At 44.2% G+C, this 21,525-nt stretch overlaps 6 protein-coding genes across 7 annotated transcripts; 3 read left to right on the top strand and 3 right to left on the bottom strand.

The window, feature by feature from the left end:
- Positions 1-22: 22 nt before the first annotated feature.
- LOC117573823 (yemanuclein) lies at positions 23-5,445 on the top strand. The gene is made up of 6 exons (XM_034257250.2): positions 23-1,267; positions 1,323-1,544; positions 1,605-2,469; positions 2,528-2,675; positions 2,742-2,981; positions 3,040-5,445. The coding sequence occupies exons 1-6, from the start codon at positions 1,019-1,021 to the stop codon at positions 4,811-4,813; spliced, it is 3,498 nt and encodes a 1,165-aa protein (XP_034113141.1). The 5' UTR covers positions 23-1,018; the 3' UTR covers positions 4,814-5,445.
- Positions 5,446-5,732: 287 nt separating this feature from the next.
- On the bottom strand, positions 5,733-7,614 carry LOC117573824 (beclin 1-associated autophagy-related key regulator). The gene is made up of 2 exons (XM_034257251.2): positions 7,173-7,614; positions 5,733-7,108 (listed from the first exon to the last, which is right to left on the bottom strand). The coding sequence occupies exons 1-2, from the start codon at positions 7,496-7,498 to the stop codon at positions 5,887-5,889; spliced, it is 1,548 nt and encodes a 515-aa protein (XP_034113142.1). The 5' UTR covers positions 7,499-7,614; the 3' UTR covers positions 5,733-5,886.
- An 833-nt stretch (positions 7,615-8,447) lies between these two features.
- On the bottom strand, positions 8,448-11,749 carry LOC117574264 (pyruvate dehydrogenase E1 component subunit beta, mitochondrial). 2 transcript variants are annotated; one of them, XM_034257999.2, is made up of 6 exons: positions 11,610-11,749; positions 11,281-11,530; positions 10,790-10,951; positions 9,210-9,621; positions 8,950-9,069; positions 8,448-8,885 (listed from the first exon to the last, which is right to left on the bottom strand). In XM_034257999.2, exons 2-6 carry the CDS (start codon positions 11,473-11,475, stop codon positions 8,689-8,691), a joined length of 1,086 nt encoding a protein of 361 aa, XP_034113890.1. In that variant the 5' UTR covers positions 11,476-11,530; positions 11,610-11,749; the 3' UTR covers positions 8,448-8,688. The 2 variants fall into 2 exon arrangements, with proteins under 2 accessions (XP_034113890.1, XP_034113891.1); XM_034258000.2 differs by lacking the exons at positions 8,448-8,885; positions 8,950-9,069; positions 9,210-9,621 and adding an exon at positions 9,715-10,250.
- An 18-nt stretch (positions 11,750-11,767) lies between these two features.
- On the top strand, positions 11,768-12,492 carry LOC117574265 (uridine diphosphate glucose pyrophosphatase NUDT14-like). Its single transcript, XM_034258002.2, has one exon. The coding sequence runs from the start codon at positions 11,768-11,770 to the stop codon at positions 12,461-12,463; it is 696 nt and encodes a 231-aa protein (XP_034113893.1). The 3' UTR covers positions 12,464-12,492.
- A 141-nt stretch (positions 12,493-12,633) lies between these two features.
- Positions 12,634-13,639, top strand: LOC117574266 (uridine diphosphate glucose pyrophosphatase NUDT14-like). Its single transcript, XM_034258003.2, has 2 exons — positions 12,634-13,040; positions 13,103-13,639. The coding sequence occupies exons 1-2, from the start codon at positions 12,637-12,639 to the stop codon at positions 13,341-13,343; spliced, it is 645 nt and encodes a 214-aa protein (XP_034113894.1). The 5' UTR covers positions 12,634-12,636; the 3' UTR covers positions 13,344-13,639.
- A 6,468-nt stretch (positions 13,640-20,107) lies between these two features.
- LOC117575381 (C-type lectin 37Db-like) lies at positions 20,108-20,713 on the bottom strand. The gene is made up of 2 exons (XM_034259556.2): positions 20,636-20,713; positions 20,108-20,569 (listed from the first exon to the last, which is right to left on the bottom strand). Exons 1-2 carry the CDS (start codon positions 20,688-20,690, stop codon positions 20,184-20,186), a joined length of 441 nt encoding a protein of 146 aa, XP_034115447.1. The 5' UTR covers positions 20,691-20,713; the 3' UTR covers positions 20,108-20,183.
- Positions 20,714-21,525: the final 812 nt, after the last annotated feature.

Below are 21,525 nucleotides of genomic sequence, written 5' to 3' on the forward strand. Positions count from 1 at the left end.
CACTGTGGGTCATGTGTTTTATAGCTTTATAAATTCAAGTTACGAGACTAGGAACAAAATTAGTCCTACATTATTTTTTTGCAAGTCGAAGCTTGTATTAAAATTAAATTTTAGACGCTTTCAAGCACCAAGTGTGAACGGCTCGCGGAAGCAACAAAAGCGAGACAAACATATTGCAAATCTTTTGCCCAGTGCTGTGAAGCGCGCCAATGCATTAATTGCGGGGTCGGCGGCATGAGTGCAGTGAAAATGTTTAGCGTTGAAGACGACGGCACAGCGCAAGCAAAGATTTGATTAACAATTGTAAAAAACTGTGCGTAAATTATGCAAAGGCCACACAGCTAATGCAATTAAAGAAGCGCGTGTGCAAATAATACATTAAAAAGCTCGCCAACCTAACTGTGTTTTGGCCAATGTGATTTGTATTTGTTGCCGCCGGCTGGACGCCAAAACTGCAAAATTTTATTTTCAATTGCAAAAAAAAAGTGAAGTGAAGTGACGACAAAATAGGAGAAAGAAAAGTCTGTGTGTGTGTGCTGCACATTTGAAGCGTGCAATTAACGCAAATGTTTTTTTAGCAGTTCGTCGGGACACTTTTTTGTTTTATTAGCAGAAAGTGAAAACAGTGCATAGGAAGCTGGTAAAGAGTATTTGTGGTGTACGTGCAGAAGAACAAGCAGAGCAGAGAACCAGCAGCAGTAACAGCAAACAGACATTGCACAGGAGGTGGGGCCCGACATCGCCGTCGCTGTCGCAGTCGCGTCGTCGACACTACCGTCGTCTCTTTGTTGTTGTTGCCTTTCCGTGCGTTGTTTTTGTTTGTCACACACAAAAAAAAAGAACACGCGGCGTACAGCAGTCTGCGAAAAGGGCGGGAAGGCAAACTAAAATCATTTACGCTTATTTATTTCAATTCCTTCGGTGTGCGTGTGTGTGTAAACTATTCGTTGCATTTTACCGCGTGGCATTGTGGCGATTCCATCAGCCTCACGATTGGGGGGCGACGGCGGCGTAAGAAATGTCAAAGCTGGGCGAGCACAGGCGTGTGCAACTCACCACAATCAGCAGTAGCATCAGCAGCCATAATGCTGTGCCTCCGATGCTGTCGCGCTTCGGCGACTTTCTCGACACCGATACCGCGTTGCAGTCCAACAGCAAGGGCAACAAGAACTCAAACAAAACGATACGTCTGCAGTTGGAATTATTTGAAACGGATTCGTATCGTTATCCCGAATTCAACTACTCCAAACTGTTGCATCTGGAGAAGGTAAGTTTGACAAACAAACTACCACCAATCTCTATTAACACTTGTTAATCTTTAGAAAAAGGCAAAAATGCTGAAAGAGAAGGCGGCCAGCAACAATGGCAACAATAATGATCCCTTCGCCGACAACGATGATGATGTTGCGCGCATTGCCAAGGAGCTGGAAGCCAAATATGGCAACTCTTATGCACGCGGACGTGGACGTCGCAAGAAGGATGATTTTGTCGACATTGGAATGGGTTACGACGAGTCCGATTCGTTTATCGACAACACCGAGGCGGTAAGCTGCAATTGGATGATTGCTTGCTTGATTATTTTGTCAACGTATTTCTTTTTATAGTACGATGAAATACTGCCCGAGGAGGTGGAGACTTTGGAGGGTGGTTTCTATATTAATAGCGGCACCTTGGAATTTAAGAATCCCGTCAAAAAGTCACATACCAGACGCACCGATGCCATCATTAAAATGCCAGAAAGATCACGTAAACGTGTGGTATCCACAAGCTCAGATGATTCCTCGGAAACGTCGGAGTCGTCCAGTGAAAACGAACAGGAAGCTGCGGCCAATAATAAATCTAAAACTAACAACAATGCCGACAACGACGACGATGATGACGACGAGGAAGCCGAGGAGGAGGGTGATGACGATGATGATGATGACAATGATTCAGACAGCGATAGCGAAAGCATTGATGGCTCCGACAGTGACACCGACAGCCTAGAAGATGATGAAGAGAGCGGAAAGTCTGTCAACACGAATGTAAAGAGTAAATTCAAACCTAATGCTGTCAAACTGCCCAAATCTAGTGCGGATGCGAAACCAAGAGCGAGCACAGGCAGTAAGAAAACGAGCAGCACCAGCGGTAAACTGAATGTGATTGGCTCATCCTCATCATCGAATTCACCACGTCCCAATGCCATCGACAACTCAGACACCGAAGAGCAGCGGCAGACGCAGCAAGCTCAAGCTCAATCGCAGGCGCTCAAAAAGGTGGTCAAAACGACAACTGTGAAGGATATGCTAAAGGCGAAACGAGACAGCTTTCTTAAGTCGCAGGGTCAGGTCGATGGACCGTCCAAGAGCGTGGTGAATGGAGAAGTTAAGATTACGACAGCATTGATTGTGGACTCGAGCAGTGAAGACGATGACAGCGACTCTGCCAGCGAGCAAGGCAAAGTCGAGAAGTTATCAAAGCCAAACGACAGTAAGTAAAGCAGTTTGGAATCCTATTCAAAGTTGGTTTAACGTAAATTTTCTTGTAGATCAACGAACTGCGGATACTACACTGCCGGCCAGTCTGGATAAAGAAATCCTGGGCAACATCAACAGCTTTAAGGAAATGGTCAGAAGCAGAGATTTGTGCGGCAGAAGATTTGATTTTGACAGCAAGCTAACAGCGCTGCTGCTAAAGTGAGTAATTAGTAATTTTTCATTATTTCTAGCCTTCTAATCTGTGTGCACAAATATTTGTTCTAGAATCTATGAGACACTGCTGTGCTCAGAGCGCAACGAACGGAACATGGTATTTGCCCATCTGGAATACCAGCTGCAACTGCCCAAATATTTTATACTGCGTAGAGCGAAGGCGCTGCGCGCCAGAGAGGAGAAAAACAAGACTACAGCTGCATTGGAGAAGCTGCGCAAAGCGGTTGCCGAATTGATGCCCAAGGCTATTGCAAACTACGAGATCGAGCTGCATCGATTTGCGGAACTAGCGTAAGCTCAAAATGAGTACATAGTGCTGAGATGTTTTTTACTATTCCAAATATTACAGTGCGGCTGATGTCAATTCGGAGCATCCGCCAAAGATGCCTCGTAAAAAGTTCCAGTGGAGCAATGAATTGCGCGAACTGCTTTACGATGTATACCAAGCACGCTGGATATCGTATGCTGTGCTGGGGAAGCGAAAGGATTCGCTGGAGCAATTCATCAATGGGTACCTAAAAGACAAAGTTGTTGATGTGTGGGCCACGGGCTGGATGCGTTACGAGGAATTGCAGCGTGAGATTGAACGACACAAGCACGCAAGCAAAAAACAGAAAGAAAAGGCAAAGAAGTTGTCGCTGACACCAGCAGCGACAGCAACCACAATAACCACCACCGCAACTCCAACAGCAACGAGTGTAATTGCTGCACCACCAACAACATCAGCAGCAGCAGCAGCAGCAACAACACAAGGCAACAATTATGCAAAGCAATACGATGAACTGACGCTAATCGAACAGAGTCGGTCGCGTGCCAATTCCGATACGGATTCAGCTACAAGTGCCTCATCAAGTAGTCTCAAACGCAAACTTGAAATGCCGGCCAATGGACAGCAGCAATCAAGAGCGCCCAAGCAGCAGGGAACAGTTAAGCCACCCAAAATCAAGTTCCAAAAACAATTGGAGGCCAAACTGGCACAGATGTCACAAGCGAACAGCATACAATGCATACAACAACAGACGCAAACGCAACCGCAACCAATTGATTTATTGCAACTGCCCGCTGTCAACAATTACCTGAAGCAATTGGATGATGTGACGGTGACAGCACAGCAGATCGATCGATCGCGTGCCAATTCCGATACAGATTCGGTTGCAAGTGCCTCATCGAATAGCCTGAAACGCAAGTTGGACAAACCCACAACGACCAAGGTCACAGCTGTTGCAAAGCCGCCCAAAAAGAAGAAACAGCAGCAGCAGCAAGTTTCGCAACAACCTTTGGCGCAGCTCGACAATTTAATGGTACAGCCATCAACCTCGGCGCAGGCAGCGGCAATGAATGCAGCTGTTGTGGCAGCTGCAGCCAGCATGCTGGAGTTGGCATCGCCCACCAAGCAAACGGATCACAGCATCAACAGCATTATGACGGCAGCAAATCTCAATGTGGCGGCCATCAATAGCAATGCACTGCTCAGTGGTGCTGCGGCAGCATTACATTCCACAACGAGCAACGTTGTAGCAGCGTCTAAACCCTTGTCGCATGTCATCAATCTCGACTACTACAAGAGTCCCAGCGAAATACTACAGACATCGCAGCAGCTGGCAGCCAACAAATGGCAAACAACGACGACGGCGCCACCGCCTGCTGTTGTGCGTTGTGAGAGCAGCAGCGAATCAGATGGCGTGGAAATCGTGTGTGTTTATCCAGCAGCAGTCAAGGTGATACACTCCAACACTAAGGCACCGCGCTCCAAGGCGAGTCAGAAGAGCAAAGCGACGTCTGTGATTAGCACAACGGGCACTGTGGCTAACGGACTCAATGGGGCGGTGGGAGGCCATCGGCAGCAGGATAAGAAGTTCACTTATGGTCCCACCAGCAACAACAACAATAATAACAATGGCAGCAGCCCCAAGCTGGGAGCTGGCGTCATACGCTCTTCGTTGCCAACGGCTGCCTACGATTATAGCAATCCACAGATATTGAAAACGCTGTCGGCACTCGAGAAGCAAATGAATTGGTCACAAAACGCACTGCTTAATGCAGCTGCAGCGAATGCTGGAACGAATGCAGCCGCGGGTGCCGGACCAGCAGCTGGTCGTGGGACAACATCGTCGCATCAATGACATTCGCTGAATGCCGCTGCCACACAGCCTCCTCCACCAGGAGCGGTGTCGATGTCGGCATTCTACAATCACGAACAGGCGGTGGCTGCTGCCCTAGTGCTCTCATCGATGAGCGCATCGGGACGCTATGATGCCTACGATGCGCAGCTGGGTCTGTTGAATGGCTCGCTGGCTGCCGCACAGCAGATAGCAACATCAACAGCAGCAGCAGCAGCAGGAGCAACAGCGACAACAACACTGCCACAAGTATTTTTGAAGCCTTCCCCGCCGTCGCCTTCAGCTGCTGCTGTCGTCGATGGAGGTGCAACAAGTGCGCATGCGGCACAGCTGCCCACAAAATATGTTTAGATCTTACACAACTAGTACATAAAGTCCTAAATTTCCTCTGCAGATGCAAGATATATCTCCTAGAGTTGAAGACGACAATGACGTATAGTTTATAGGTTTCATTACAATTAAGTCGAGAGGCCCGTTTTCCTTTCACTACGTTTTGCAATCTCCCCGCTCCCCACTTCCCACTCCTCAAAATTGGCAATATGTACATTATAAATCCCAGCTATATCCAGTTGATCTGTGTGCGTCGCATCACTGCCACCAAAACTCAAGGGAAATGTTTAAAATGAGAGAGAGAGTGTGAAAGAAAGCTGTTCAATATATATATATTTACATGTGTGTGTGTTGTACAGTACAGTGTATGCAAAAAGCAAAGAAATGAAAAGAAAGGGCATGCCAGCTGTCGGTGTCACATCAATTTGTTGAGCATGACAGCAAAAATCATCAAGTCCACCAAACTGGAAGAATGAAAAAAGTATCAATCGAGTTGTATCTAGTTATCTATAGTGAACCAATTTTTATTAAATAAAAGCAAAATAAGTTATATATATATAATACAAAAATAAAACGTAAAATTAATGCAAAATTTTGAATAATCCACACTTTTCTACTTGAAGATGATAAGTATATTGTGATTGGAAACTTTCTCTCTCAACTTAAACTCTAATTTGTTTTGTTAAAATTTAATATGTTAAAAAGTGTGAAGAGACAGGTATGAAAAGTAATGTGTACATTAGTGTTTACTTGATCCAGCGCAGCATTGAGGTGATGCGATTGGCGGCCATCGCAATGGTGGACTGTTGTGCCACCGCAGGTATTAAATGGGACTCTTGCAACTCCTCCGGCTGCTGCGTTGCGCTGCTGCTCACACTCGGCACCGCCTCCCAGTCCAAGCGCAGCGAACTCTCATCCTCTGACTCCGATTCGGTGGCCGTCTCAATCCCAATGAGCAGCGAATCTACCGATTTCATCAACGGCGCATTGTTCACATCCAAGTGGCCATAACGCCCCAAATCGCTGCGCTCCAAATCCAGTATGGCCAATATATTCTCCAGCGTATGCTGCTCATTCAACGCACGTAACTTCACCTGCTGTGTGTAGGCCAGATACATGATATTGTTGTTGACGCGACACACTTTGCGCAGAAATTGCTCCTCGTTGAGCAGCTTGCGACAGAAGTCACCATAGGCCAGCTTATGTGGAAGTCGCACATTCAAATAGAAGCTGAGCAGCTGCGTCAATTGGGCCGTATAGGTGAGAGCACCAACAATGCGATAGGCCTCAAAGCGACTTGGGGTAATCTCATTGGCCGTCGCCTTAGGCACATCGTCTTTGTTGTCGGACAACCAGTCCAGATAAGCCGAGTAATCCCCGTTGGCAGGCAACGAAGGACCCACAATGCGGTACTGCACCTCACTGATGCCACTGCCATGAAACACCCACTTGCCTCGAATATACGATGTGTTCTTGGCATCCGCCAGAGCTGCAATGGTTTCCGCCTCCTCGCTACGTTCGGCACACACTTTGCGTTGTTGTTCATCACGGAGTACAACCTCGCTGATGGGGAATATGTAGGTGACAAGCTGTTGTATGTCTCGACGTGCCGTCTGCTTAATGCTATCCAGCAGTCCGAGATGTTGTTGCCGCAGCTTATCGATTCGCATTGAGCGATCGATCACATAGTCCTCAAGCATCTTCACTTTTGTCGGATACTTTGGCAGATTCTTGCGCTTCTCAGCATTCGCCTGACGCAGTTCATCGCGCTGTTCGTTTAAGCGCTGCAGTCGCTGCGTTGTGCTGCCGATCAGCTGTTGCAGCAGCTGCAGCTGCTCCCGCTTGGCGCGTATGGCAATCATGCGATTCTCGTTGCATTTGTGCTGCTGGATGAGATGTTCGTAGCGACTGCTGTAGCTCTTCAGGCCCGCCTGCAGATTGATGTACTTCTGTTGCTTCTCCGTTAGGCTATAAAATACAAACGGAATAGTTATTATTGTCACCACATGTGTGTGTTTGTGTGTTGACCAACCTTTCCGTTCGCTCAGCAGAGCTATGAGTAATGTTGCCATTTTTAACACACGTTCGACAATGCAGCCGACGCTGATGCTTGCAACATAGCGGACATCGCAATCCAGCTGCTGTTGTTGTTGTATTTACTGTTGCTGCTGTTGTAGCTGCTAGTGCTGTATTTACGTTTTTTGGTTGTTTCTTTGTTGTGGCGTTATTATTGTAGCCTACAACGCCAACATCACAGACATCGACCACATCTTCGTCGTCATCGTTTTCAGAGACGCTTGATAATTGAAAGTTTTCAGGTGCTTTGGAGCTTTCATCGGAGCTGGAACTGTTTGCCATCACAGTCAAATCATTGCACTTTAATATGCGTAGTCGTTAATTTTCATTGATAATTGTTTTTGTTATTGATACTTTTTCCCTCTTCTGCTCACTAGCTCACTCACTCGTTCGACTAGTGCTGACTAACAAACTAATTTGGTGTTAAGTGTTGTTAGATGTCTCTTACCATTCCAGGGCTGCATTACGATTTGCGCGCCAATTTCGATTTAGTCTAATCGATGGGAATGGCTTTGTAAAAAAGCTGTTGTTTAGAGCGCAAAATATATTTAATATATGTTAAATATTCTAAAAAAAATTATAAATATTTAAAAAAGGCATTACACTTTATTTTATTTAAAAAAATTAAAATTTATCGTCAGCTGTTTGGTGTGCATTCAAATTTAACGATCGCTTGGAAGTGTTCTCACTCATTGGTCACATTCTCACTCAAGTGATTTCAGTGCGGTGCCAAAATGAGTTTTTTGCTTGCTGCTGATTTCTGTTCGCCTGGTACTTCGGCCGTTGATTTATCACTTTTTAGCCGTTCGCGACAGCAATCGCGAGTCCAACAACAACAACAATATAATTGCTTGTACATTAATCATTACAACAACTACAACAACAATTTGTACAACAACAATTTGTACAACAACAATTTGTACAACAACAACTACCATGCAGCACCAATGAGAACATGTGCACGTGTGTCGAGCGTGTGTGTGTGCGTTTCGCTGAGCTCGCATTTTGCTCGTCAAAACGTCTGAAATGCCAGTTGAAGTATCAGGCGAACAGAAATTGTAGCAGGCAGCAAATGTTCATTAGCAGCGCAATTGAAATGTGACCGTTGAGTTTAAATATGCTTGAAATGATAGCGACCGTTTAAATTTGAATTTCTCTATACACAAAATTCGGAATTTTTCTTTTTTCAATAAATTTCATCCTTTTTAAAGCCAAATAAAAATAGTACGAATTTATTTTTAGATCATATTTTTTATTTTTCGCAGAGATTTCGATAATCAAATATTTCAACTAAAATGTTGGTAAAAATGAACAACCGCCGTATGACAAAAATAATATATAAAAAATTTACTTTTTCGATTTTGCAAACGGATTGCACAATTTGGGAACAACTGAGAGACGACCTCCAGCGGGGATCTTCGAATCGTTATCAATGACAAGTAATTTAGTAAGCGATTGGTTGTCTATTCTGCCTATTTAGACCTAGCCTTGCCACCCAACACCTTAAGAGCAGCCTCAGTTACGTCAGGAACGCGGGGCAGTGCGTGCGCCTCCAATGTCTTGGCATATGGCATGGGCACATCGACGCCACAGCAACGCCAGACAGGCGCATCCAGTTCAAAGAACGCCTCATTCTCCATGAAGCGGGCACAGATCTCGGCGCCAACACCTGTAAATGAATACCACATATTAATTTTGATTACAAATTCGGGTATTTCTATGTGCAAGCTTACCATGTTGTGGCCAGCCATTTTCTACCGTGATCAAATGGTGGGTTTTGCGAACGGAGGCGAAAATGGTATCCATGTCCAGTGGGCGAATGGAACGCAGGTTAATGACCTCAGCTTCGATGCCTGAAAATCAGATACAAAATTATTAATTGTGTTGGATTAAATACATTGGGAGACTAAATTAAATTGCTCGTTTTTACACAATTACAAAATATAGATTTATAAATTGTTTAAGTCCCAATTGTAAATAAAATGTTGGTTACCTTTCTTGGCCAGCTCGGCGGCAGTTTGCAGCGCTGTTTCCACAGCTTTGGAATGCGCCACAATGGTAATGTCCTTGCCGGGACGCATGATCTTGGCCTTGCCAATGGGCACTAGGAAATCAACATCCGTGACCTTATCATCCACAGGGAATGCTGTGCCGTACATCAGTTCGTTCTCCAGCACAACAACTGGATCGGGATCACGAATGGCTGATTTGAGCAGACCACGTGCATCCTCCGTGTCATAGGGCGAGACAACCTTCAGGCCAGGGCAGTGAGCGTACCAGGCGGCAAAGCACTGCGAATGCTGGGCGGCGACACCAGAGGCAGCTCCATTGGGGCCGCGGAACACGATGGGCACATTGACGGCACCGGCGGACATGTAAAATGTCTTGGCAGCCGAATTGATGACCTAATGGAATGCAAATAGATTTTAACAATGATTAATGAGGATTTGTTCCTCGACACTCGCCACTCGGATTCACGATACCAATTCAAGTTTTGTGCACTCGCTTTGTTTTTCTTTTTTATTATTTGCGTTTCGCTCTACTTAATGCCTAGTTTCTGCTTAATAATAAATGCCGGCAATCGTCGTCCCTTCCAGTAGCGTGGCAATGGCACTTCGTTTGCTTGCCGCAATGTCTCTGCCACATGCTGCTCGGCACTGAAGCTTTCCGCCTGCTTGATCTGTGCGAGCAGTTTGCCCTGGAATGCCTTCTCCTTGCGCATTTCACGACGCTGTCGCACCTTGGCCCACTCGAACTTCATCTTGCGACGCAGCTTCTTTAGCTTATGCTTCTTCATCTTGCGACGACGAATGACAATGAGACGCGCCGCCTCCATTTTGTCGGGTTTACTTTTGTCCAGCGGTGGTGCAATTATTTCTCCCACTCGCTCGCGATTCAGTATATCGTTGATCTCCGTTAACCAGGTGGAGCGAGGACTCTCGATGATGATTTTGTTGCGTGGCAGTTGCAGGTCACCGATGAAGGGCTTTAGCTTGTGGCTGCTGTTGTTGGTGGCTGATTTAAGCAAGTTTGCCTGCACATAATTGGATAATATGGGTGGAAATTAGTCATTCAATCGTTCAGCATTTTCTTTTTTTTTTGTCTATAATTTTTTTGTTTTGCTATCTATGAGAATTTGTTGGCAGCAGCAGCTCAAACTGATTCTAGACCCATATTATCCCATTACGTTTCAATGAAGGCAATTTGTTGTTGATTGTGGGGAAGAGGCAAACTTGAATTGGTATCGCGGGGCATTTGGCTAATTTACAATACGTTTTCTTTTGGTAATAGAAGTACATGAGATAATATGAGTACAGTACAATGTCGATAAATGCACGCTTAATTAATTAGTAATTAAATATTTATCTGCAACTTAACAGTTGTGCTTTTGATTTAAACTTGTCACTAAGTTGAGTGATTAAATCGATTGTGCGTTTAACTGCAATGCATTTATCTTGGATGTGCAATATCCGACATTATACTGTAGTTAAGCTACTGCTTGGTAGAAGTGGCATTGTGTTTGTGGGGTGTCAAGTTGATTGTGGCAGGTGGAGGGGTTGGCATGCTACTCACATGATCGATGGCCTGCATGGAAAAGTTAAAGGTCATGAACTCGCAGACGGGACGCAGACCGGCCATCGCAGCGCCAACGGCAATGCCAGCGAAACCCATTTCTGTGATTGGCGTATCGATGATACGCTTGTCTCCATACTTCTTCCACAGTCCACGTGATACCTGCAAAAACACAAACAATACTGTGATTACTATCACGAATTTACTGAATGAATTTTGATTTACGCGTCTTATCGTTATGTGCGTTATCGGCGTGTAAATCTTCCAAAGTGACCTCTACGCAAAAATTGCTAGTGACGGAGAGCATAGAACGAGCTGAATCAGCGCAAGGTGTTCCAACTACTGTTTACTACCCCCGCTATGCTCTTCTTCCATCCCCCTTCTTTACTGCAATCAGCTGTCAGTTGGCAAACTGTCACTTCAGGTTTGCTGCTGCTGCTGCTTGCTGTTTACGTAATCGTCACTGCTGCTGCAAAAGTCAATTTGCTTACCTTATAGGCACCATCATACTGTGCCACCTCCTCGCCCAGCAGCAGCACGCGATCATCGCGAGCCAGCTCGTCGTCTAAGGCGCTATTGAGTCCATCGCGCACCGTCATCTGCTTGACGGCGGCCAACACTCGTGGGCTGGTGGAGAAGGCTCGTTGAGCGGCACAAGCCGCCTGTGTGAGTCTGGAGCGTAGCATTATTCACTTCTTGTTGTTCGGACCGATTCTTACAATTGTTGCAAACGTGAACTTGCTGTGAAGTTATTCAATTAATTTCAAACATTACCTAATAGCAAAATTGTAGAAGCAACAAAAAAAAATTTAATACACACCGACAGACGACTTTTCGCCCTCAACAGAAATGTCAGAATAGTTTTTCGTCATTTACAGCACTGTTTTTCTACGCGGCTATTATCCAACACGCACAGCTGTTGTCGCTGGTGCTGCCAACCTTCTGTTCACATTTTATCGCTCATCGAATTAATCGAAAATGTTTAAATATTTGATTGCGCGGGCATCTCGACATTTATCGACAAATGTTTGCCAAAGCGCGCCCTTAAGTGACATTACAAAAGTTTGGTTTACGCCGTTGCCCAAGGATGCAAAATGGGTTGCTCCACTCCAGATGCACTACATTGAAAATGGGATGAAGAAAGATCGTGATATCGTCAAGATATTCAATGGAGTAATGGTTGTTTTGTTTAATGTGTCGCGCCAAAAACTCATCTATGTGCGGCAGTTTAGGCCAGCAGTGTACCACGGATTAATAACAGGTAACTCATTCGAAATGCCCAAGGGCTGTATTGATTTAGTTAAATATCCACCCGAAATCGCTGTGACATTGGAGCCGTGTGCTGGGGTCGCGGAGTTAAACAAGAGTCCTCAGGAATCGGCACGTGATGAAATTTTGGAAGAATGTGGCTACGATGTGCCCACTGAAAGTTTGCAGCTTATTTACCAATATCGTTCTGGTGTTGGTGCCTCGAGTGCTGCACAAACTTTGTTCTACTGCGAGGTGTGCGATGAGCAAAAAGTTAATGCCGGTGGGGGAGTGCATGACGAAGTTATCGAGGTCGTTGATTTATCGATAGAAGAGGCCAAGGAATATGTGAAGACAGGCGCAACGGTTTCAGGCGGTCCCAGCACATTGTTGGCTACGCTCTGGTTTCTCAGCAACAAGGCGTAAATTTGAATTTTCGAATTGCAGTGTGACCATTAGAGTAGCGTGCATTAAATGTCAAAAGCGAAAGCTTTAAGCTCATTTGTGCTTTCGGGTGTCATCTGTTTTGGTCAGTCGTGTGTTTTGCCGCAATCAGCTGTCAGCTGTAGTCAAAGTGGTGTGTGCTGTGTTGTTTCGCGATGGAAAACATTACAAAGGTTTGGCTGGGTCCACTGCCCGCTGATTCACCCTACGTCCAGCCGCATCGTATGTACTACGTGCAAAATGGCGTTGAAAAGAACTGGGATTTGCTCAAGGTGCACGACAGCGTTGCCATCATCCTCTATAACACAACACGCCAGAAGCTCGTGCTGGTGAAACAGTTTCGTCCGGCTGTTTATCACGGTGTCATCACCACCGAGCTGGGCACCTTTGACAAGGCCGACCTAAAGGCATTCCCACCCGCCATTGGCGTGACCTTGGAGCTCTGCGCTGGTATTGTGGACAAATCGAAAAGCTGGAGTGAAATTGCTCGCGAGGAAGTGCTGGAAGAATGCGGCTACGATGTCAGCGTTGACCGCATCGAGCAAGTCATGGTCTACAGGTAAGCGGAGCAGCAGAAAGTTGCCCCGAAAAGCACCACTTAAATGTGTTTCCTCGTTGCAGATCTGGCGTTGGCTCATCGGGTGCCAAGCAAGCGATGTACTACTGTGAGGTGACTGATGCCGATAAAGCCAACAGTGGCGGTGGCGTCGAGGATGAAATGATCGAGGTGGTGGAACTGTCATTGCCCGAGGTCAAGCGTATGGTGCAACAGGGCGCCGTCAACAACAGTCCACCCAGTTGTCTCATGGGTCTCATGTGGTTCTTGGCAAACAAGGCGCCAGCTGAGGCAACCAGCGCCTAACCGCCAATCGCCAACCGCTCAACAACCACCAACAGAGCTGTGTTATCGGTTTATCTGCATTATCCAGTTGATAACACTCGAGCGTGAGAAATGTTGACACACAAAACTTCGTATGCTTTCCAGTTATCTTCTCCCTGCCCATAATCACTACAGTTAACTGGCGCACAGCGTCAACCACAATTAGATTGCCTTTCCGAGTCTACACAACAACAACAAAAAATACATTACGCATAGAGACATACCCACTATTATTATATTCTTCCACATGTATCGAGAATAAACTGTTCGAAAACAGCGTTGTTTGCAGTCATCGATAGTAAGAAAGGAAGAAGAATTGACAGTGCTTCATTTCATTACAAAGCAAGCATCATAGGATTCAATAGTTATTTGTTGCATTGAAAAGAAATATTAAAATATGGATAATGCTTCGTTGTTACCTCGCTGATTTACAAAGAATGTTAAATAATCGATAGTGCCTCGATAGTACTTTGATGTTGCTGCACCTCGTAAGGTTTACCAGCTGTGAAATCGGTCAAGTGGCTGCCAAGCAAGCAACTGCTCTGCGCTGCGCAGCGCTGCTGACAGCCAAGCCAAGTGTATAAATCGCAAATAAATCAAAAAGCCGCCAAGCGCACACGCGAGCTGCAGCAACGCTGCTTGCAACAATCTGCAGCTTCTGCTGCTTCGGCAGGCAACTTGCAACAACAAGTTGAGGAACGATCCCATCCCGATCTGCGATGCTGCGATCCGAAGCTGAGCCGTGTGCCGTTTTTGGGCAACGTGTTGCAGAGCTCAGGTTACTTATTTATACACGGCCCAAACATTTTAGCTGCCGTTGCTGTTGCTGTTGTTGTTGTTGGTGTTGCTCCTGTGGCTGCATCTGAAGTTCAGCGGTCACGGCGAGCGGCGGCGAGCGTGGAAATTTATTTACTTCAAAGCCATGATTTGGTAATATTTCAACATTCAACACTCTGCAATAGAATTTCTTGCTTGCTTTCTTTTACCTTTTTACCCCCAAGTTGATTTCCGTTTTTTTTTCTTTTTGCGCTCCTGTTGCTGCTGTTGTAGTTGTTGTTGTTATTTGTTGTTGTGTGCGTGCATTCGATTTGCTGGCTGGATAATCAAGGCCAAAAGGAGAGCCGAGTAACGTCTCGCCCGCTTTGCGTGTTAACCTCATGTAAATTATGGACATACTGCGAAAAAAAAGGAAAAGAATCAACAGAAATCCGAGTGTTGAAATTATATTTCATTTGCATACGAGCGCGCGTGTGTGTGTGTGTGTGTGTATGACTTATTTGCCGTATGACGCACACAAATCTCGTAGTGGGAGCTGTTTATTAATCAGTTGTGTATTTGATATTCTAAACCATTCTGTGAATTGGAATTTCCGCCAATGTCAAGGAATGTAAACTGACCGTTACAATGAGTGACACACCAAACAGCTTTAGCAAGTGTGTGTTATAAGGAGTGACAAATCAAACAGCTTCAGCAAGTATGCAAATGCCGTCCTTATCAGCAAGCGAAAGCTGCAGCTGGCCGAGCTTTAGTTTTGTGCGTAAATGCAGTAAGTTAAGTCAATAAGTTTCCGCTGCAATGCTTTTTGTTGTTGCTCCCCAAAGGCGCCTGCTGCGATTGGGATTGGGAATATGGCTGTCAGCAGCCAACTGTCTGTCTCACTGACGCCTGTCACGGCTGCGGCTGTGCGTGGTGCCGTGATCTCTCCCCAAGGTGTTGTGCAACAACGAGACGTCGAGTTGTTCTCATCTTGCACCGTTTTTAAATCAACAACTGATTGGCTCTACTACGTTGTGCAAGTCCAACAAAAGTACAAACTACAAAGAGATCTGCAATTATTTCATAATCACGTCCCAATTTATGTAGCTAGAGCAACGGCTATAACAACAACATCAACAGCAACAGCAGCGCCATCTATTTCAAATCAAAGCTTCTTTCTATTCCTTGGACGTTGTTGCGTTGTTGTTGTTGTTGCTGGCTGACCCCAGTTCGTTGCTATGGCTGAGAACCAAAGCTCAAAATGGCGTCCGCACACGAGGGCTGGCAAAAAGGAACGGGAACCGAAGCGGAATGAAACGAAGAAATCGCGATCATGAGTTCAGTGCGCATACGAAAATTAAGTGCAGCCAGCAACAATCATAACAACAACAACAACGGTAGAAAAAAAAAATAAAATGAACAGCAGCAGCAGCAACAACTACAACGAAAGATTACCTGCAAAACAGTTATGGGCGCTGTTGCTGCCGCTGCTGCTGTGGAGCAATAATGAAATTTTTTATCGGATTTGATTATAAGTTGGCTCGAAGCAGCAGCGGCCACCCCGCCGCCGTAATCTGCCAATAAGAAGAAAAGTAAGCATGGAAGGTTTTGTTGCTTATAGACGGGTGAGGGGGGCAGTGAGGGCAATGACTGCCGACTGAACTATGTAGCGGAGCACTCATTGATTCCAGCCAGGCAGCAAAGCAGCAGCAGCAGCCTGTCTGTCTGTCTGTCGTCCGTCGTGATGCACTTTAATGAAATGAAATCTTATACTATCATGAGCCGCATGAACTGCCAACTGTAGACTGCAGACTTACTGCTGGCCAGTAAGCCAAATAGCCAGGGCCAACAACACCACCACCAACAACAACAACAACAACAACTGCAGCAACTGCAACTGCAGCTTGGGCCACTCAAAATGTATAATTATCTGGCGGTTTTATCCGTTTGCCAATATTAAATTTCTCATCACGCCCCGACCAAGGGGAGCTTAAGGGGGTGGCGGGGGCGCTTGGCTGCAGTGGAGTTCTCTGAGAGAGCAAAAGCAAGCAGCAAGCAGCAGCTTCATGGGCACGGGCGCCGTCAAACAATTAATAAAAGGCCAAATGTCTGCAATGAGTTATATACCTTGTATATATAGAGAGGAGAGACTTTTGCGATGTCGGCTTCGCTTTTGCTTTGCGCTTTTCCGCTCCTGTAAAAAAGGCTTTGCGCTTTAAAACCGTTCTTTTTTTTTCTTTCATTTATGCGCTGCGATTTAATTTCTTAAGCGACTTTCTAAAATCGATGCCACAATGCCACCGTTTGCAGGGTTTTGGGGCGTTGTTCACTTTGAAAGTCGCTGCGATCGGCAAGGCAACTGCACCTTGCATTCGTTTGTGGCACTTGTCGATTCCAAGGTGCGCCACATTGTCCAATTTGCCTATATTTAATTATGAACCATTCAATTAGAACAAGTTATTGCTCTAGTGTTCAACAATGCAAAAAATAATTTGACAACACACAGTAAACAGTGTAACCACTCTAACTATTGTTATTTATTAACTATTTGAGGCAACACTTGGTCACAGTGTTACCCCAATTTCAGGATATTAATATTTTTCATTAACCATTTGGAGCAACACTCAATCACAAAACAGTGTCACCATAAACTCTGAATATTTAATTGATATTGTTAAGCGTTCATTAACCATTTTTGAGTGCTGCATGTATTTTGCTCCATTTCCCATCAAATGTGGTGCTTTTAATTAAAAAGCCGCTAGCATCCTGCACGTGTTGCCATTTTAATTGCCCTGCAAGTGTCAACAAATAATTTGGCCAAATACGTTTAATTGAAATTAAGTCATAAATGGTTAAAAATGCGCACGACACACATTAAAAGCTGCAAGCTTGGCCGGTAAAAATTTCACACTCTTGCTCGACTTGATTTATGACGTCGTCGACATCGTGGCCAAGCAAGGAAACTTGTACGCATTTCCAGTGACTGTCAAACTGTACATGCATGGCTGCACCTGTGATTGATTCTGCAGTTGCATTGCCCAGCGAGTTTAATTACTCCACGCTCTTCAAAAAAGCAATTGCACGAACAAAATCGCTCTCACGCTCGCCCGATGATGCTCTTTCTTTCTAGCACTCGGCTTGTGGATTGCGGTTAAAGAGAAGCTCGTTAAGAGCGTTAGCTTATGGCGCTCTTAAGTTTCTAAGCTTAATGTTATGCTCCGCCTACTAAGTGTAGTGAAATTACCTTTAGCAACTGGGTGTCTATTTAAATGTAGCGAAAAAGTGCCAAAAATGGGCGCTAACTTTTTAGCACCAGCTATAATTAATATTTATGAGCTGGCCAAACACTTTTGTGTGTGAGTCATGCTTCTGCTGCTGCTGCTGTCATCCTGTGTGTGTGCTTGTGTGTGGTCCAAAAGAGACTTGAGTCGTCATTTAGTCGTTATTGACATTTCGACAAGCGTTTAAATAGAGATTTCCGCAGGGTTAACAAGCCACACAATTAAAAATCATTTGCATACAGCGGCAGACGATAATGAAGGGCGAGAGACTGGACCAAACAGCAAGCCGCATTAACAGTCGAACAACAAAGCATCGCGCGATGGCCTAAACAAGATCCTGATAAAGAACCAATAGCAATCATGTATGGCAATCGAAACCGAAACAAAAACAAAAAAAAAAGGGGCAGCCGAAGTTGCCACCGACGTTGATGTCGATGACTACGACGACAGCGCAACGTTGACCGGCAACAACTTTGTTGCCTTCAAGTTGTTGAACTTAACGCGAAATCTTGTTGGCCTGCGCCTGGGAAATTAACAATAACAACAACAACAACAAAAGCAGCAGCAACTTCCAAGCATCAGCATTTCCTCTCGTCTGGGAATGTGATGGAGGAGAAGTAGAAGGAGGGGATGACAAAGCCTCTCTTGCCGAAACGTTTCGACATGCTGATGGCCATGGCTGCCCATGTGTGTGAGAGTGTGTGTGTGAGTGTGTGTGTGCAGTTTGGAGGAGTTGAGAGCAAGCGAACGATCTTTGCTTATCTGATTTTAATTAAACGGCATCGCATAATAAATTATCTTCATTAGGGGAGTCTTCGCTGATGCAGCTGATACTCTTCACTCTTTGACTGACTGACTGACTGACTAAGCGCATTCGAATTTCGATTTTCGAATTTTTCGAAGAATAGCAGTCGTAGTATTTGTTACTGTCTGCTGCTGCAAAGCAACCCCTTAACTAGGCCCATAAATCAAATAGCCATAGACCATTGGCGACATCTTGTTGCCTCCTCGCTCCCCCTTCGACAAAAAAAAGTGCGTGTGTTCTTCCTCTGAGGTTTGAAGTCGCCAGCCATGTGTCTCCATGTTCATTAATGAAAAACCGGATCGACTGTCAAACAGAATCTGCAAATCATTCGACGAGTTGTGCGCGCCGTCGTCGTTGACAGCGTTGGAAAAGCGCCGCCTCGTTGAGCAGGAAAAATCAACACATGCTTAGATAATATTATTAAAGAACAAGTGTAGCAAAAGGCAACTGATACACTGTCAAATACCCTTCATGATAGGTATAATTGTTGCCAATTTATATAAATTTCCATTTCTATATCAGTGGCTGCCTATGCATATAAACGACAGCCTAAAACTGTAATTTAGTTGGCAATAGTAAAATATATGACCAATCTACATTGTCGTTGGCAACACTATCAGCAAAACTTTGGCAGCCCAAATCTGCAATCTAGTTGGCAATAGTAAAAGTTGTTGCCAATCTACATTGTCGTTGGCAACACTTTGAATGTCTAAAACTGCAATATAGTTGGCAATACTAACAATTGTTGCCAATCTGTCTGTGCATTTTACAATTTACAATCAGTTGGCAGCACTAAACTAAAATGGCTGCTAAACTCGATCGTTTTTGCAGGTAGGTTAGCAACACTAATACTATGTATCACAAATGCTGTCAATTCAAACACTTGATATTTATAATCTAGCCGGCAACATTTTAATTTACAATCTAGCTGGCAGTAAAGCGATATGATTTTACAATCAAAGTATGTATACTCTTTTAGATACCCTATAAAAAATTGAACACAAACCGGTTGCGTCTGGACTTCTTCAATTGATTGACGAGCTGCGTGCAACACATATGTATGCACACACTAACATACATATATACACAGACAAGTATGCAGGTGCTTCTCTGCTCTGCTGCTGGAGCTGGAGCTGAGGAAGAAGCAGCACAAGTAACATCAATAATGGCAGCAAAGGAAGCGCATGTTTGTGCATGTCCAATGTCGCGATCAGTCTCGCGCTTCTGCTCACTCTTTTTTTTTTAATGATCGTTAAATCCAAATTGAATGGGAATTAGCATTGGATACATTCACATTCGCATTTACATTTACATTCTCATTCTGAGAGAGGAACGCGGGCAAAATGTTTCAATTATTTAATGATAACAACAGTCGGCAACAAATTATGAATAATCGTGTTCATTAATCAAGCGTTAATCTTTAGGCATGGAGTGAATAAGCCAAACGTATTTTTTATATGCATACATACGCATGTACATACGCATGTGCGTGTGTGTAGAAGTCGAAGTCGAAAATCTTTAATTTATTGCTTTTGTAGCGTTTTGCTAATGAAGACATAAAAACCGCAATCAAATTAAATATTTTTTTTCATGGGAACAAAATGTAAACGGGACCGTTAGTCATCATCTTACACACACACACACACAGATACACACGTTAGATAGAGAAATTATCTAGTGTATGGCCTTGCCTTGCCTTCGCCTTCGCCTTGAGGTGGAACTAAATTGTATGGCGCCTTGTCTGCCGACTGCGCCAGTTTCCTCCCTCTCTCTCTCTATCTCTTCATTGCCGCAAAGAATAACAGCAACAACAAGAGCGAGAGCGAGAGAGAAGAGAACGCAACCCCAATTGGAGTCTTTTGTTGGAGCGTAAAACATTGAGAAAACGATCATTTTGTTGCTTTGATTAATATGCGTTGCGGCCAAAGATCTTTATTAACCAGATTACACAAAAATTTGTTACGCATCTGCACTTTGAATCTAGATATAAGTTTTAACATAGCGTTCGCATATGGCTTTAGCTTTGTCCTCACAAACCAAATCGTTCATTTTATACGATCCATCTTGAAAATATAAGTGCACACAACGCTCATTACCACCGTAATTATCAGGTTGGCCACGACACCATTCCGTAAACGGCAAGAGATTTCCCGTAGTTATAGAATAAAATTTACCACGTGAAATATAATCATTGCCCGATGTCCAGAACAGATCGCTTTCACCATAGCCTTGGTTTTGTAGGTAATTGGAAAGCCTATTTAATTCATCTTGGGATTCAATGACGACCAATTCTCCGCCCATTCTTCGGCAATAGTGAACACTTTCAATCCAAGTTGCACGTTCACTCATAATCCGATATGACTTTACTATTTTAAAGCAAAACAATAATATATTATATTTCTCTCATTGAAACCTCTTAATCTGTGGCTTACTTTCAGCGCCAGAACTTGCTAATGCAAAAATTAAGAGCACAAATAAAATCTTCATCTTCCTTCAATATTTCAATTACGACTGTCGACTGAGATGTGCATCGGCAAAATATATAGTGAAAAGTTTAAACAAACAGTACATATAACATGTTATGTTATCTATATTTAAAAGAGAATTGATAAGCAAATGCCTGCCAAGCAACAAAATCAATCTTTAAGCTTTGCTTTTTATTGATAAGAAGACCAAGCTATAGTATAATTTCACAAGAATCCAACAGATTCATTGATTTCTTATTTACTGAAATTGACGTAAACAATATTTAAAGAAAGCATCTATGTGTTTACGTAGAATTCTGAGAATAGTTCAATTGACAAGATCGAAGATTTATCAAAATTTGTGAGCTTTTTTCTATACCCTCATTTGGCAGATGCCTTTGGCATTTTGCTGACAACCCCAATCGTTCATTTTGAATACTCCATCCTTGAGCCACAAGTGCACACAATGCTCATTTCCCCCGGCATTATCGGGTTGGCCATGTGACCAAAGTTTATAGGGTAAATCATTGCCAGTAGTCACAGATAGAAAGCGACCAGGAGCGACAATATCATTGCCCGATGTCCAGAACCAATCGTTTGCACCATATCCTTGTTGTTTTAGGTAATTGGAAAGCCTAATTAATTCATCGTGGGATTCAATAACGACCAATTCTCCGCCAAGTCTTCGGCAAATATGCAGATTATGCATCCAAGTTATCTTGTCTTGCAATATGCGATACACTTTTTCTGAGGTAAAAGTCATTATTAATATAAATCTTTTACTTTAATCTTTTCTATCTATAACTTACCCCCAGTGGCAGAATTTGCCAATGTACAAATTAAAACTGCGCTGAAAA

Source organism: Drosophila albomicans, chromosome 2R, assembly GCF_009650485.2.
Source record: "Drosophila albomicans strain 15112-1751.03 chromosome 2R, ASM965048v2, whole genome shotgun sequence".
Lineage (NCBI taxonomy): Eukaryota > Metazoa > Arthropoda > Insecta > Diptera > Drosophilidae > Drosophila > Drosophila albomicans.

Coding starts and splice junctions, on each gene's coding strand:
- LOC117575381 (XM_034259556.2), bottom strand. CDS start 20,690: ATGAAGATTTTATTTGTGCTCTTAATTTTTGCATTAGCAAGTTCTGGC. Junction 20,570..20,635: donor AGCAAGTTCTGGCGCTGAAA/GTAAGCCACAGA, acceptor GCTTTAAAATAG/TAAAGTCATATCGGATTATG.
- LOC117573824 (XM_034257251.2), bottom strand. CDS start 7,498: ATGGCAAACAGTTCCAGCTCCGATGAAAGCTCCAAAGCACCTGAAAAC. Junction 7,109..7,172: donor TCTGCTGAGCGAACGGAAAG/GTTGGTCAACAC, acceptor TGTATTTTATAG/CCTAACGGAGAAGCAACAGA.
- LOC117573823 (XM_034257250.2), top strand. CDS start 1,019: ATGTCAAAGCTGGGCGAGCACAGGCGTGTGCAACTCACCACAATCAGC. Junction 1,545..1,604: donor TTATCGACAACACCGAGGCG/GTAAGCTGCAAT, acceptor TTCTTTTTATAG/TACGATGAAATACTGCCCGA. Junction 2,470..2,527: donor GTTATCAAAGCCAAACGACA/GTAAGTAAAGCA, acceptor ATTTTCTTGTAG/ATCAACGAACTGCGGATACT.
- LOC117574265 (XM_034258002.2), top strand. CDS start 11,768: ATGTTTAAATATTTGATTGCGCGGGCATCTCGACATTTATCGACAAAT.
- LOC117574266 (XM_034258003.2), top strand. CDS start 12,637: ATGGAAAACATTACAAAGGTTTGGCTGGGTCCACTGCCCGCTGATTCA. Junction 13,041..13,102: donor GAGCAAGTCATGGTCTACAG/GTAAGCGGAGCA, acceptor TCCTCGTTGCAG/ATCTGGCGTTGGCTCATCGG.
- LOC117574264 (XM_034257999.2), bottom strand. CDS start 11,475: ATGCTACGCTCCAGACTCACACAGGCGGCTTGTGCCGCTCAACGAGCC. Junction 9,622..10,789: donor CCATGCAGGCCATCGATCAT/GTGAGTAGCATG, acceptor GCATTCCATTAG/GTCATCAATTCGGCTGCCAA. Junction 8,886..8,949: donor AAATGGCTGGCCACAACATG/GTAAGCTTGCAC, acceptor ATTCATTTACAG/GTGTTGGCGCCGAGATCTGT.